Raw genomic sequence first — 15,259 nt, forward strand, 5'->3', positions numbered from 1 at the left:
TCATCACCACAATTATCAACATTATTATTAATATTATAGTGATAGGGATTATTATTATTATTATTATTATTATTATTATTATTATTATTATTATTATTATTATTATTATTATTATTATTATTATTGTTGTTGTTGTTATTATTATTAATATCATTGCTACCGTTGTTACTCTCATCGTCGTCGTCTCCATCACCGCCATAGCCACCACTGTTATTGTCATCATCGTCTTCATCATCATCAACATCATCATCTTCATCATCATCATCATCATCATCATCATCATCATCATCTTCATCGTCATCATCGTCGTCATTATCATTATCATCGTCATCAACACTAATATCATTATTACCTCTGGGACATTCTGTGGCAGAGTCTGAAACTTCACTGTTCAAATTAATACTCCAGCTCTATACATTGTACATTATTTTAGGAAATGGTATTATGTCAATGAATATGTTACCCTTGTTACATTATCATGTATATTTCCTGAAATAAACAATTTTGATATGTATGTATTATGTATGTAGTTGTATGTATGTATGTATGTATGTATGTATGTATGTATGTATGTATGTATGTATGTATGTATGTATGTATGTATGTATGTATATCATCATCATTATCATCATCATCAACACTAAAATCATTATTACCTCTGAGACATTCTGTGGCAAAGTCTGAAACTTCACTGTTCAAATTAATACTCCAGCTCTATACATTGTACATTATTTTAGGAAATGGTATTATGTCAATGAATATGTTACCCTTGTTACATTATCATGTATATTTCCTGAAATAAACAATTTTGATATGTATGTATGCCTTAACCACTCGGCCACTTCGCCCCCTGTGTGATATAGACCAGGTAAATCACAGAACCATTTTGAGGGTACACCCCTATCTCCATGGCCCCAGGAATGTACAGCGTCTGGCATCCAATCGCCGTCATGGAGACACTGACTTACTTCATCGTGCGCTGACAAAACACATTAAAACAACAAAACAAATTTGACCTGAGAACCTGAAAATCCAAGTGTGACCCAGCGTCCCTTGTTTATGAAATGCATTTCGCAAGTCTTTTTTTTCCCCATGACGTGAATTATTTCCAAAGCTCACGGTGCAACAAACGTGACGATGAGGTATTGAAGTGTAAATGAGGATTCAAAGTTTATCACAGTGAAAATAAAACATTTTAATATAAAATTCTTTCATCCCTTTGTGTCTATTAAACGAGTTATTTTTATCGTGCCCAATAACACAACGATCATGCGAGTATATGTTATTGCACAATAAAAATCTAACGAAGTAAGATTATTAGATATTTTGTAACCAAATGGCATGGTATTAGTATTTCGATCCGCCATAATTTGTATCTTTGTCCTTCTACTTTAATGGCAATTTGACCCAAAAACAAAAAACGTTAGATTCGTATTAATGCACACCAAAAGATTATTTATAATTACCAATCAGCTGTCTTTTACATCTAATTTCACACCAATAAAATGAGCGAAAATATTCTGCAATCGTTGAATAAAATGTTAATTCAACGCGTTCAGGGCATTATTTACTAAGTATTTTACTAAGAAATGATAGGGTTTTCCAATGAGATGGGTGGAATAATATACGATTCTTACACTCTTGCTTTTTTCGAATTCAGGACGTGTTCCCAACCGCTGCACAAGTTTGCGAGTGGGCGTTGGGAACACAGTTCGAATTCCAAAAATTCCAAAAGAGTGTAAGAAATCTTTTGTTCTAACCTAAAATGAATTGATTCTGATTTTGCCATTTTTGGATAAAAGTCGTGTTTAAAAACGTTTAAATGTTCTTCCTTTTTAAGAATCTGATTTTAAAGTTGATAATTTATATAGCGCAAAACGCTTTACAGGGGGTTCCTGACCAGCCAGCAACACTTAAAATGTAGAATGAGACATATTACATTTTTTTCCGACAGAGACAACGCTGGTAACGGCCAGGTACTCATTTTACATCTGAGTACGGTGAGAAAATGTGAGTAAAGAGCCTTTTCCAAGGACTCAACTATGCGCCGAGCGAGACTCGAACCCAGGACCTTTGATTCGAAGCGAGTGTCATACCACTCCGAAGCGAGTGTCATACCACCGGACCACATCTAGGCGCATTTTAGTGAAATCACCGCTTGATAAACTGCCGTTACAAAATATGAATGTAAACTGAATATCATTAATTGTTACTATTAATAGAAAGCAGTAGAATAATATCCAATTATTCATTTCTAGAGGGAAATTTGTATTTAGAGTTCATCCAAGGCAAGGTGCGGCTATGTGGTCTTGTGGTATGACACTTACCCACGGATCAGAATGGTTTCGAATCCCGCTCTGAACGGCGCATAGTTGACTCCTTGGAAAAATTCTTTTTTTACTCACATATTCTCACCGTGCTCAGGTGTGCCTGGCCGTTAAAAGCGTCAGTTACCCATCTCCCCCCCCCCCCCCCCCCCCCATTGTCATATCGCCTAACAGGCGTCATGTCTCGTCCTACACGTTAAATGGTGCTGTTTGTTAGGGATTCCCTTGCTTAAAGAATATTTAGTGGATATTGCGCTATATTAAAGATAAAAAAAGCTCAAGGTGAAACAGTCCAGGCGTCAACCGAAGTGCTGCGAAGTAAAATGAATTGAACGAAGAAATTTGCTTCAAACCATATATCAAGGAAGTTGGTATTTAAATATATGAATGATGGAAGCATGATTTATAACTTTGATAGTTGAAATATTGATGATTTATAATATATCTAGTTGGAATATTGAATAAATAGAAATTAACACAAGGAGGTTATCCCTGACAGACGCGAAACCCGGGCAAATAGGATATCATAGATTCTGGTGTGATAAACACAAAAGATTAGAATTTCCTGAGATACGTCATCAGGACGAATCTACATGGGCAAACACTCAGTTGGTAGATAGAGCACTTTGACAATCAATGAGACCGAGATCGATCCCGGGTGCAGCCGAGATATATTTCTGCCCCTGTCCCCTAATGTCCACTCAGCAGTGAGTGAATAGCTGGGTCTGTTAGATCTGGCGGAAAGTACTTTGCGATAGACTAGTGTCCAATCCAAAGGGTAGCAAGCAATTGCTATTGCCCATTTCACGCTATAGAAACCGGGATAAACCCAGGCTCCATGATCCTCATGGCTCTGGAGGACTACTTTACTGAAACATAAAGTAAATGATTTTGTGCGACGAAGCAGAAATAAAAATTCAAGAGAAACAGAGAGAAAAAATAAATGAATCCAAAACCAGCTATCTACAACTGGGTCGGATCGAACCGCAGACTTTTGGGGCTATGTCGTGGTCTTGTCTAAACCCCGTACGGCATCGCTTATGACTCGTGATGAACAGGCGGAGATCTGTAGCTGTTATAGTCCTTTAGGGCCATTCGGCCCATGGAGCTGGAGTTTATCCCCGATGTCTATTGCGTGAAACGGGCAATAGCAATTGCTCGCTACCCTTTGGACAGGACGCTAGTGATCGCAAGAAAATATCTGACATCAATCTGGCATTTAGTCATGTGTTTATGTCTTTATTGCTTTTTAGTAGTTAGCTGAAGAAGAGCCCGAAACGTTCGGTGTTTTGGTATTTTGTTCTTTTTTAAAGCTGTTATATTCATTTTTGCTTATGACTTCTTACAGTCCACAGATTCTAGCAGCTTTTGTATCACTAAGAAGTTAACTTGATGCACCAGGCTATAATGATATAACACCAATTGGGAGATCTGACAGTTTAAGTAGTGGGTTTATACTAACGCCGTGGAATAGGATTCAATAGTCTGATGTCACGTCTGCCCAGCAACCAGCAGCTTGGTTCTAAACAAAGAAAATCGGTACGTTTTATTCTTCATGCTGGATAGAACTTATCCACATGTCATGTGATCAGAGTGTATAAAAGTCAAAACATGATTGTCCTCTGGATATACTTATATGTTGGTCGGAGAAGTATTTCATAAGGGCGATGATGGAGATAATGGCGTCCGCCATTGTTCCAATAGTTTAGAGCCAGTTACTATGCGTCATTACGAGGGAAGTGAATCACGACTGTTGAACCCTATTACTCCAGACAAAAGTGTCATTGTATGTATATTTGTAACCATGACAACGACAACGTTTCTAGAATTACAGCGAGTCATTAAATGTTTACTAAAATATCCAGCGACAACTGATGAATTCAAAGAGGACATCTTGATTACGAGAGTTCAACAGCTAAAAGGCAACATACGTAGAAGACTACTTTATTACTGAAGCCGTGGTTTTCAAATCCTGTGCGCAGCTATGTGTTTTAAAAGATAAACTATTATTTCTATTAATTCCAAGTAAATGTATCCGATCAAAGCCCCATTATTAGCAGGTCTGATAACCCAACAACAATTATGGGCTTGTTTAAACAGTGCTGTAATGAATGGTACTTTGGGTTGGTTTGAGAATTTTCCCATTACAGCAATGAGGCCTAAACAATTTGGGTGGTAAGACCTGACAATAAACAAACAAGTGTCCGATAAATTGAAAGAGAGAGAGAGAGAGAGAGAGAGAGAGAGAGAGAGAGAGAGAGAGAGAGAGTGTGTGTGTGTGAGAGAGAGAGAGAGAAAGAGAGAGAGACAGAGAGATAGATAGATAGATAGATAGATAGATAGATAGATAGATAGATAGATAGATAGAGATAGAGAGAGAGAGAGAGAGAGAGAGAGAGAGAGAGAGAGAGAGAGAGAGAGAGAGAGAGAGGGGTGTCTCAAATTTCAATCTGACTGATCAGGGTTGGAAAGTCACGTGCTCAGTTAGTTGACAAATGAGAAAATGGAACATACGAAACGAAACAAATCATAACTTAACAAAGCTAAAGAAGCAGTGCATGCATGCATTCAGTCAACCAATTATAACAATGAAATGACAGTGAATTTACTTGTTGGTTTATATTATCTTTTGAAATTTCTAATCTTATCGTTGTTGCTTTCATGATTATTTTTGTCATTAATATTTCATTGTACTATGAACTTTGTACATTTACAAATCATTCGATCATGACCAATTTTCAATAACCAGTTATCTATGATAGTATTTTTCGATCTTACATTGCCATATTGATATATTTTCCCTTACATTCAAAGTTGTGTAAAACTGTCTGTGAATAATACAATGCAAGCTATATGAGATTCTGTATTTATAAACTATTGTATAAGGAATTTAAAGGATAATTCATATATTCAGTCTTTAGTGATAGTAAGATAAGATAATTTTTAAAAAATAAATAAAACCATAAGAACCGGAAATTTGTCATTTATATTGACAAGTAAAGACTGTCATTTCAGACATATTTTACCGTTAGTTTGTGTCTTTGATGCTGTGTGGCTTATATTGTTATATTGTGTACCAATTTGATGTTTGAATTGTATAAGCTATGATATATTTATAGATGTGTATGACGAGGATGTATAAAAGTTTGTTGACCTCTGTAACCCTTTATGATTTGGATTCTGACCATGATTAGTTCATGGAAAGGCTAAAATAGCCCAGGTGATTAGAGCAAAGTGATCATTAGTGTTTGTGATGACAAAAGAGTTAATAGCTTTTGAAAAAAACGCAATAAACTTGAGCTTTTAAATAGCGCAATATCCACTAAACATGCTCAAAGTGCTTTACAAGGGGTCCCTGACCAACTGCAACACGTAACATGTAAAACGATTCATGACTGACGCCTGTTAGGCGATATTACACTTTTTTCCGCTGTCAGGTACTCATTTTACACCTGAGTACGGTGAGAGAATGTGAGTAAAGAATCTTTTCGAAGGAATATATTATGTGCCGAGCGAGGCTCGAACCCAGGACCTTCCAATCCGAAAGCGAGTGGTATACAACAAGACCATATGGCCACAAGATAAAGGTGCTTAAATGAGCCAATAAAATGGATATATATATATATATATATATATATATATATATATATATATATATATATATATATATATATATATATATATATATATCCTCTCTTTAAAAAATATAGCATTGTGGAGAACATTGTGCTTATTTGAGTCAATAAAAAAATTGATACGGCGCACAACTCTACTGAAAGATTTGGAAATTAGAAATGTATTTTTTACAGATAGATAAACAGATAACTTTATTTCCTTTTATAATTTAAAGTCAGTTTGAAAGTTCGTTGAGTCAAACAGATATCATAAAATATGTACCGACGATACTAGATTCTCAAAATCAGCTAATTTTGAACCTGTAAAAAGTTGTCAATTTGCGTCATCTATAATTTATGACATCAAGTATTATTATTACTTCCGTTGTGTTGTAGATTTAGCGGTTGCCAGTGTTGTTATGTAGTAGTATGTTCTAATTGCGTGTATGTTTGTGTGTGTGTGTGTGTGTGTGTGTTTTGTGTGTGTGTGTGTGTGCTGTGTGTGGTGTATACATGTGTGTGTGTGTTGGCATTTTTCAGCAAATCGTGGCATTCATAGTGATATTATTCACTTGATCACATGAAGGTATTTCAGTCGCCATTTTGATTCTTTTTTTTTACTATTAGGGTTAGCTCGAGATCGAAGGATTTTTTTCCTATTAGGGTTAGTCATAAGTCTTAGTAAAGGTGCTAGGATGTTTGTTTTTCCATAAGTTAAGTAAAGGGGAGACATTCCGAAAGCTCCTACATCCCCAGTATTCTTTAAATTTGTATTTTCACCGTTGATATTTTGTCAGGCATTTATTTATTCAATTTGTCATTATATAGAAGTATTTTAAAAAAACCTTGATAGATTTGTGAAAGTTTAAAATTTCCTAATTTGACCATTGTTTTGATTTTCGGCCGCCATTTTGGTTAAGTATTGAAAGGTAGTGCAACGCAGTCCGAGAGTTGTTTTATTCAATTTGTCATCATTTTTTCTATTAGGGTTAGCTCGAGATCGGAGTATATTTTTTTTTCTATTAGGGTTAGTCATAAGTCCTAGTAAAGGTGCTAGGATGTTTGTTTTTCCATAAGTTAAGTAAAGGGGAGACATTCCGAAAGCTCCTACATCCCCAGTATTCTTTAAATTTGTATTTTCACCTTTGATCTTTTGTCAGGCGTTTATTTATTCAATTTGTCATGATTTTTTCTATTAGGGTTAGCTCGAGGCCGGATGATTTTTTTTCCTATTAGGGTTAGTCATAAGTCTTATCAAAGGGTGTTTGTTTTTCCTATTAGGGTTAATTAAAGGTACTAGGTTTAATTTTTTCTTGGGGTTAGTTGAGGGAATATATTATTAAATATATTATTGGGACACACAGAAAAATCTCCTACATCCCCAGTATTCTTTAAATTTGTATTTTCACCGTTGATATTTTGTCAGGCATTTATTTATTCAATTTGTCATTATATAGAAGTATTTTAAAAACTCTAGAACAAACCTTGATAGATTTTTGAAAGTTTAAAATTTCCTAATTTGACCATTGTTTTGATTTACGGCCGCCATTTTGATTAGTTAAGTATTGAAACGTAGTGCAAAGCAGTCCGAGAGTTGTTTTTTTCTATTAGGGTTAGCTCGAGAGGTTAGTCATAAGTCTTATTAATGGTGCTAGGGTGTTTGTTTTTCCATAAGTTAAGTAAAGGGGAGACATTCCGAAAGCTCCTACATCCCCAGTATTCTTTAAATTTGTATTTTCACCTTTGATCTTTTGTCAGGCGTTTATTTATTCAATTTGTCATCATTTTTTTCTGAATGATTTGAATCTGAACTTTGCGGATGAACGTTATCTATCAGAGAGAGCAATTTTGACTACGACCCATGAAAATGTTGACAAAATAAATGCAGCCGTTCTGTCCAGGTTGACCTCATCAACTGAACAAATTTACTGCAGTGTTGATTCCATTCAAAGTGACACTGACATCAACTTATACCCGATTGAATTCTTGAACGAACTTACACCTCCCGGACTTCCTCCACATGCATTACATTTGAAAGCCAACACGTCAGTCATGCTGCTTAGAAATATAAATCCTAAATCAGGCCTTCCAAATGGCACCCGTTTGTTAATAACTAAATTAGGTTCAAAAGTATTAGAAGCCAAGATAATTACAGGTAGTAGAGCTGGCGACATAGTGTTTATCCCTAGAATCAATCTGACGACAACAACTGATTCAGGCTTACCATTTATTCGAAATAGAAGACAGTTTCCGGTAAAATTGTCATATGCAATGACAATTAACAAGTCTCAGGGCAGACATTAAGCAAGGTGGGGATTTTCTTACCACAACAGGTATTCACACACGGACAACTGTATGTTGCTGTGTCACGGGTCAGAGGCTATAGTGGCTTACACTTCATGTTGGGCCACACAGAAAAATCAACCGAAGATATACCAAATTACACAGACAACGTTGTTTACCAATCTGCCCTCATTAAATGATGGTGAGTACAGTATCGAATGAAAATAGTTCTTTCCCCGCGAAATTGCGGGCTTTTTACTAGTGTATATATATATATATATATATATATATATAATATATATATATATATATATATTATATACATATATATATATATATATATATATATATATATATATATATATATATATAATATATATCTGTATATCTGTATATATTATATATATATATATATATATATATATATATAATATATATATATATATATATATATATATAATACTATATATCTGTATACTATATATATATATATATATATATATATATATATATATATATATATATATGTATATCTGTATATATATATATATATATAATATATATATATATATATATATATATATATATATATATATATATATATCTATATATGTAATTATCTATCATATTTTGTTGTTCTCTTTGGTTAATAACTGATTTTACTCGAATTGATTTGCCAATTGGAAATTCTACGTTCATGTAGACCTATGTTTCATATTGGCTTCTGCCTAAAATAAACCTTAGAATAGAACTGAATATTCTGAGCAATATAGATTGTTACCCCCTTCCCCTCAACCACACAAATTTCCATCAACCCTTTCCGCTTTCCACCCACCTTGTTATGAAGCCTCTTGGTGTGCACATCAAACACGTACGGATTGATGTTCCTAGAGGGTTGCATCCCTTTGACAGCTTGCATGAAGGACATGTAGTTGAACCAACCGTTGGCTTGAAGGTCGTAGAAGTTGATGAGGTCATGCTGCTCCCGCTCACTCAACGAAAACTTTAACTTGTGAGCTATTTCCTGAAATGCAGTTTTTAAAAAAAAACAATGGAAATGTCATATTTCAGCTCCAATCTGATGGAGTGAGGCAGAGTGGAAAAAAAAGTTACAAAGTAGTTCTTCAGAGCCATTGGGCCCATGGAGCAGGAGTTTGTCCCGGTTCATATAGAGTGAAACGGACAATAGCAATTGCTTGATATCCTTCTGTTAGGACGCTAGTCTATACCCAATCACTTCTGGGTGGACAGGGGTGGGGTGGGGAAGGGGTCGTCAGAAAAAAAATCTCGACTGCACTCGAGATCGATGTCAGTCCCTTTGATTGTGAAGCGAGTGCTTTACCAACTGAGCTACTTGTTTCGGCGCCAGTATATTGTAAAATATGGAGCAGTCGAACTAGGGTCTTCAATTTAACTGTTTAAGATAAGGTAGTTGATATATTCTGAAATAGACTAATAAAACGTGTGATAGATGGAATCAGGAATAATGGGGATAAGCTCCAGCTCTGTGGATGGTTTTAGCTTTAAGAACCACTGTTTTAAAGTGACAGTATCTTGTGTGGCCTTTAGCACGTCACCTCGGCCTAGCCCACTTTGCGACGCTGCACTGCGGCTGACGCGCCTGAGTCATTCCAGTCTTCCCTTGAAATAATAGACCCAAAATAAAATTTATATATAACATTGCACGAAATGAATTAAGAGAGCCGCACAGGTCAAAGTAGTGGCCATTTCACTTACCCTCATATCACTGACTGAGATGGTCGAGTAGCCATATTTATCCAGGCTGAGGAAGACAGAATGCAAAACATCCCATCGCTGCATCACCTGGAATATGGAAACAATAAAAGATTGAGCTTTTATATAGGGCGATATCCACTAAACGTGCTCAACGCGCTTTACAAGGGGTCCCTGACCAACAGCAACACGTAACATGTAGAACGAGACATGACGCCTGTCAGGCGATATTACAATTTTTTCGGACTGACACAATGCTGTTAACGGCCAGGTACTCATTTTACACTTGAGTACGGTGAGAGATCCATAAAATTAGAGAAGCTAATGTCAAAACGATTTACTAAAATCAAAAGTTATAAAAAGCCAATCTTACATCAAAAATATTCAAGTCAGTTTTAAAACCATAAAATTAGAGAAGCTACGGTGAAAAAGATTTACTATTAAAAAAAAATCAGAAGTTATAAAAAGTCAATCTCACATCGTTCTTGACTTTCATAAGTAGTGAGGTCAACTTCCGTTCTTTGGCACTTCCAGTGATGACCTGTGGTTGGTGTACAATCATCACCTTGACAGGCTCCTGACTGCCATTTCCTTCCTTCTTCACGCTGGCCTTACTGGCCGGTCGAGATGCTGAGGATGGACGGAAGGAAACTGACGATGAAGACATTTCAAGTTACCTATATATGTGACTCATCGATTTGAAACGGTATTATCTTAGGGTGTTTTAGATTTTAGAAAAATGTGTGACGTGGGTAAAGTTTTTATGTTTGATTGAGCAGAATAAATATCATTAATTAGAATTACTTTTGTTGTTGGCTGAAGTAGGGGTTTGAGCCCAAAAAGTTTTATTAAATGTTTGAACATATCATATTAATTTTGTTCAATAGAGGGAATGAAATTAACGTCACTCAGCTCTTTGTTTTTTTTTGCCAGCCATTTTTATAAGTAGTTCTCACTCATTGTATTAACCAGACTATACACGTTTAAGGTTACACATAGTTTTGTAGAAAACGGTAAGGGCTGCCTGAAGCCGGTGATCGTAAAATACTAACGAAAGAGTGAAAATGGAAAGGCTTCGTATGCGAACAAAACAGACAATGGACGTTTCGGGTACAAACCCTTCGTCAGCACAACAATACACAAATAAACGTGGAAAACAAATAAAATATAATGAAAAATAACTTGTATCGTCTGTACTCAATGGTGGTTGCAGTATGAATGAAATGTTAGCGTGGCGTGGGTAGAGGATAGGGTGCCCCAGGGGGGTGATCTAATTGATAAGCAAAGGTCATCGTCAGGGAACAGAACTTTCCAGACTATAATGGAAGATAAAAGACATATTGGTAGTAGTAGTAGTAGTAGTAGTAGTAGTAGTAGTAGTAGTAGTTGTAGTAGTAGTAGTAGTAGTAGTAGTAGTAGTAGTAGTAGTAGTAGTAGTAGTAGTAGTAGTAGTAGTAGTAGTAGTAGTAGAATTTAAAATTCACCCCATACACCGGAGCATACTCAATGTCTCAATCGTTTCTATGTTATATGTTTGTGATGAGAATATTGGCTATTAAGCTTAACTGCTGGTCAAAATTACTTCGCGATGGTGGCGAACGAATCGGCGATCTCAAGAAGTGGGTGAGAGAGGGATCTAGAAATGACTTTGGGTTTGAAACGAATATTTTTGTGTTCGTGGATAGCTCACACGGTAGAGCCACGCTCTCACCTGCCAGGCGGAGTTGTCGTACCAATAAAGTCGCAGGTTCAAACCCCACCACCGCCGCGAAAATTTTTTTTATTCTCTATTGTCTTCTGGCACTTTTCTACTCACTTCATATCTTGTTGTTACCAACATAAGTGCCTGCTCCACTCACTTTTCTGAATTAAAAATTCACCCCATACACCGGAGCATACTCAATGTCTCAATCGTTTCTATGTTATATGTTTGTGATGAGAATATTGGCTATTAAGCTTAACTGCTGGTCAAAATTACTTCGCGATGGTGGCGAACGAATCGGCGATCTCAAGAAGTGGGTGAGAGAGGGATCTAGAAATGACTTTGGGTTTGAAACGAATATTTTTGTGTTCGTGGATAGCTCACACGGTAGAGCCACGCTCTCACCTGCCAGGCGGAGTTGTCGTACCAATAAAGTCGCAGGTTCAAACCCCACCACCGCCGCGAAAAATTTTTTTATTCTCTATTGTCTTCTGGCACTTTTCTACTCACTTCATATCTTGTTGTTACCAACATAAGTGCCTGCTCCACTCACTTTTCTGAATTAAAAATTCACCCCATACACCGGAGCATACTCAATGTCTCAATCGTTTCTATGTTATATGTTTGTGATGAGAATATTGGCTATTAAGCTTAACTGCTGGTCAAAATTACTTCGCGATGGTGGCGAACGAATCGGCGATCTCAAGAAGTGGGTGAGAGAGGGATCTAGAAATGACTTTGGGTTTGAAACGAATATTTTTGTGTTCGTGGATAGCTCACACGGTAGAGCCACGCTCTCACCTGCCAGGCGGAGTTGTCGTACCAATAAAGTCGCAGGTTCAAACCCCACCACCGCCGCGAAAAAAATTTTTATTCTCTATTGTCTTCTGGCACTTTTCTACTCACTTCATATCTTGTAGTAGTAGTAGAACGCTGTAGTGGAACAGTAGGGGGGGGGGGGGTGGAGGGGGCGAGGTGAAAGGGTCACGGCGGAGGTGGGGGGGGGGGGGGGCGGTTTGTTGGATGAGCGAAGGTCGAATCTTCGCGAAGGAACGATGCGATAGTAAAGTGGAATACACCAATAAATAGATAGATGGATAGGCAGATAGATAGGTAGATGGTCAGAAAAGAGGGGAGAGAAGGGAGAGAGAGAGAGAGAGAGAGAGAGAGAGAGAGAGAGAGAGAGAGAGAGAGAGAGAGAGAGAGAGAGAGAGAGAGAGAGAGAGAGAGAAATTAATAAAAGAAAAAAAATAAAAAAAAAAAAAATAAATAAATAAATAAATAAAAAAAAAAGGGGCGGGCGGGGGGGGGGGGGTTTGGTTTGAGGCGGACCGGTAGAGAGGGGGAATCAGAGAGAGAGAGAGAGGGGGGGGGGAGAAAGAGGGAGGGGGGGGGACAAAGAAAGAAAGAAAGAAAGAAAGAAAGAAAGAGAGAGAGAGAGAGAGAGAGAGAGAGAGAGAGAGAGAGAGAGAGAGGGTGGAGGGGAGGTGAGAGAGGGCGAGTAAACAGCCGAGTGATAGCTGGGTCTATATGTATATTAATGGATGAAAAAGTGGATGATTGGACACAATGAGAGAGAGCTAGGAAGGTAGATGACTATGAATCGGTGGATAATCAGTAGATAGATAGCTAGCTAGCTAGCTAGCTAGCTAGATAGATAGATAGATAGATAGATAGATAGATAGATAGATAGATAGATAGATAGGTAGGTAGGTAGAGTTGTACTTTTAGTAGTATGAACAGTAGTAGTAGTAGTCGTAGAAGTAGTAGTGGTAGTAGTAGTAGTAATAGTAGTAGTAGTAGTAGTAGTAGTAGTAGTAGTAGTAGTAGTAGTAGTAGTAGTAGTAGTAGCAGTAGTAGTAGTAGTAGTAGTAGCAGTAGTAGTAATAGTAGTAGTAGTAGTAGTAGTAGTAGTAGTAGTAGTAGTAGTAGTAGAAGTAGTAGTAGTAGTAGTAGTAGTAGTAGTAGTAGAAGTAGTAGAAGTAGTAGTAGTAGCAGCAGCAGTAGCTGTAGTGGCAGAAGTGAGAGCAGCAGTGGTGATGAATATGGGTGACGTTGACATCTAGTGGTGGTCAATCCTGGTGTTGAGTCCGCGTGGAGTCAGCGTTCCCAACAACTTGATCAGGTGAGTTTCCCTACGTCGACGGGCGGAAGTGTCCGAATGGCAAAAACTGAGCACACACACACGCACACACTGTACATCGCAGTGGTCTGGCAGATTGAAGTGTCTGGCCACTGCTGTGTCTGCACAGTTCGATATGTCACGCAAGTGCTGCACGAATCTGTCACCCAGCCTCTTTCCGGTCTCACCAACGTAAGCAATCCCACACAGGGAGCACGTAATCGCATAGACTAGATTACGGTCAGTGCAAGTAAACGGCCGCCTGATGTCCCAAATCTTGTCTGGAAAGCTGACTTTGTCATACTCCCACAGGTGCCCACAAGTCTTGCATCGGGGTCGCATACACGATCTGGCTTTAGGTCCATCCCTAGGTATGGGTTCCAGGCGGCTTCTGACAAGGAGATCCCTCAGGTTACGATCCCGTCGATATGCTACCAACGGGGGTTCTGAGAAAACTCTGTGGGTGTCTTCGCCCGCCTGGAGGATCCCATAGTTCTGCAATAGGATGTTCCTCACTTGATCGGCATGGGGGTGATGCGTGAGGACTAAAATGGGACGCTGTGTCTCCTGCTTCCTGGCATTGCGAGGCCTCATTGTTGCTTCTCTCGACACGAGGCTGGCTTTCCGGACAGCCTTAAACAAAACCCTTTCGGGATATTCCCGTGCCCTAAAAAAATCGAGCATGCGATCACGTTGAAGCGCAAATTCATCATCTTCCAGACAGAGTCTCCGCAAGCGGAGTACAATACAGGTCAATACAGCCTTGATGTCCAAAAAGTTCACCCCAGAGGTTGAAATCTCATAAGTGTACTCTATGGACGGGTGGAAGGAGTCCATCGCTAGGATGAACCCTTTCAACTGGCTGTGGGTCAATGACGTAATGCCGAAACAGTCGTCAATGTACCTTTTGAACAGCTCGGGGGCAGGTCCACTGTACTGATGGAAGAAGGTTTCCTCAAGGTAGCCCATGAAGAGGTTAGCATATGAGGGACCCATCTTGGTGCCCATCGCAACACCTGAGATCTGATGGAAAAATACATCATTGAACTCAAAAGTGTTGAGTGTGAGCACAAGTTCGGTGAGCCTCACAATGCTGTTGCTGGAAATCCCTGGTAATGGATGGCGGTCGACGAAATGCCTGATGGCACACAGTCCGTCAGGATGCGGTATGGATGTGTACAGTGCCTTCACATCCATGGTGAAAATTAGCCGTGGACGTTCATCCTGGAATCGAATTTCGTCAATGACACCAAGAGCATGGTTAGTGTCCTTGATATACGATGGCAGGGTGGGAACTATACGTTGAAATACCGCATCGAGGAACTGCGATACCTTCTCAGTGGGGCACGAGATAGCCGACACGGTACATCAGTCCCTCCATCAGTACAGTGGACCTGCCCCCGAGCTGTTCAAAAGGTACATTGACGACTGTTTCGGCATTACGTCATTGACCCACAGCCAGTTGAAAGGGTTCATC

At 38.3% G+C, this 15,259-nt stretch overlaps 1 protein-coding gene across 1 annotated transcript in view; it reads right to left on the reverse strand.

The window, feature by feature from the left end:
- LOC144967673 (EF-hand calcium-binding domain-containing protein 6-like) overlaps positions 1 to 15,259 on the reverse strand; it is a 55,764-nt gene that overhangs the window by 7,017 nt on the left and 33,488 nt on the right. The window contains exons 16-18 of the mRNA XM_078905201.1: positions 10,437 to 10,588; positions 9,962 to 10,048; positions 9,060 to 9,248 (exon numbers count right to left, since the gene is read on the reverse strand). Coding sequence (XP_078761327.1) covers positions 9,060 to 9,248; positions 9,962 to 10,048; positions 10,437 to 10,588 — 428 coding nt within the window. The remainder of the gene's footprint in view (positions 1 to 9,059; positions 9,249 to 9,961; positions 10,049 to 10,436; positions 10,589 to 15,259) is intronic.

Source organism: Berghia stephanieae, chromosome 3 (assembly GCF_034508935.2).
Source record: "Berghia stephanieae isolate SIO BIC M18660-M18661 chromosome 3, UCSD_Bste_1.3, whole genome shotgun sequence".
Lineage (NCBI taxonomy): Eukaryota > Metazoa > Mollusca > Gastropoda > Nudibranchia > Aeolidiidae > Berghia > Berghia stephanieae.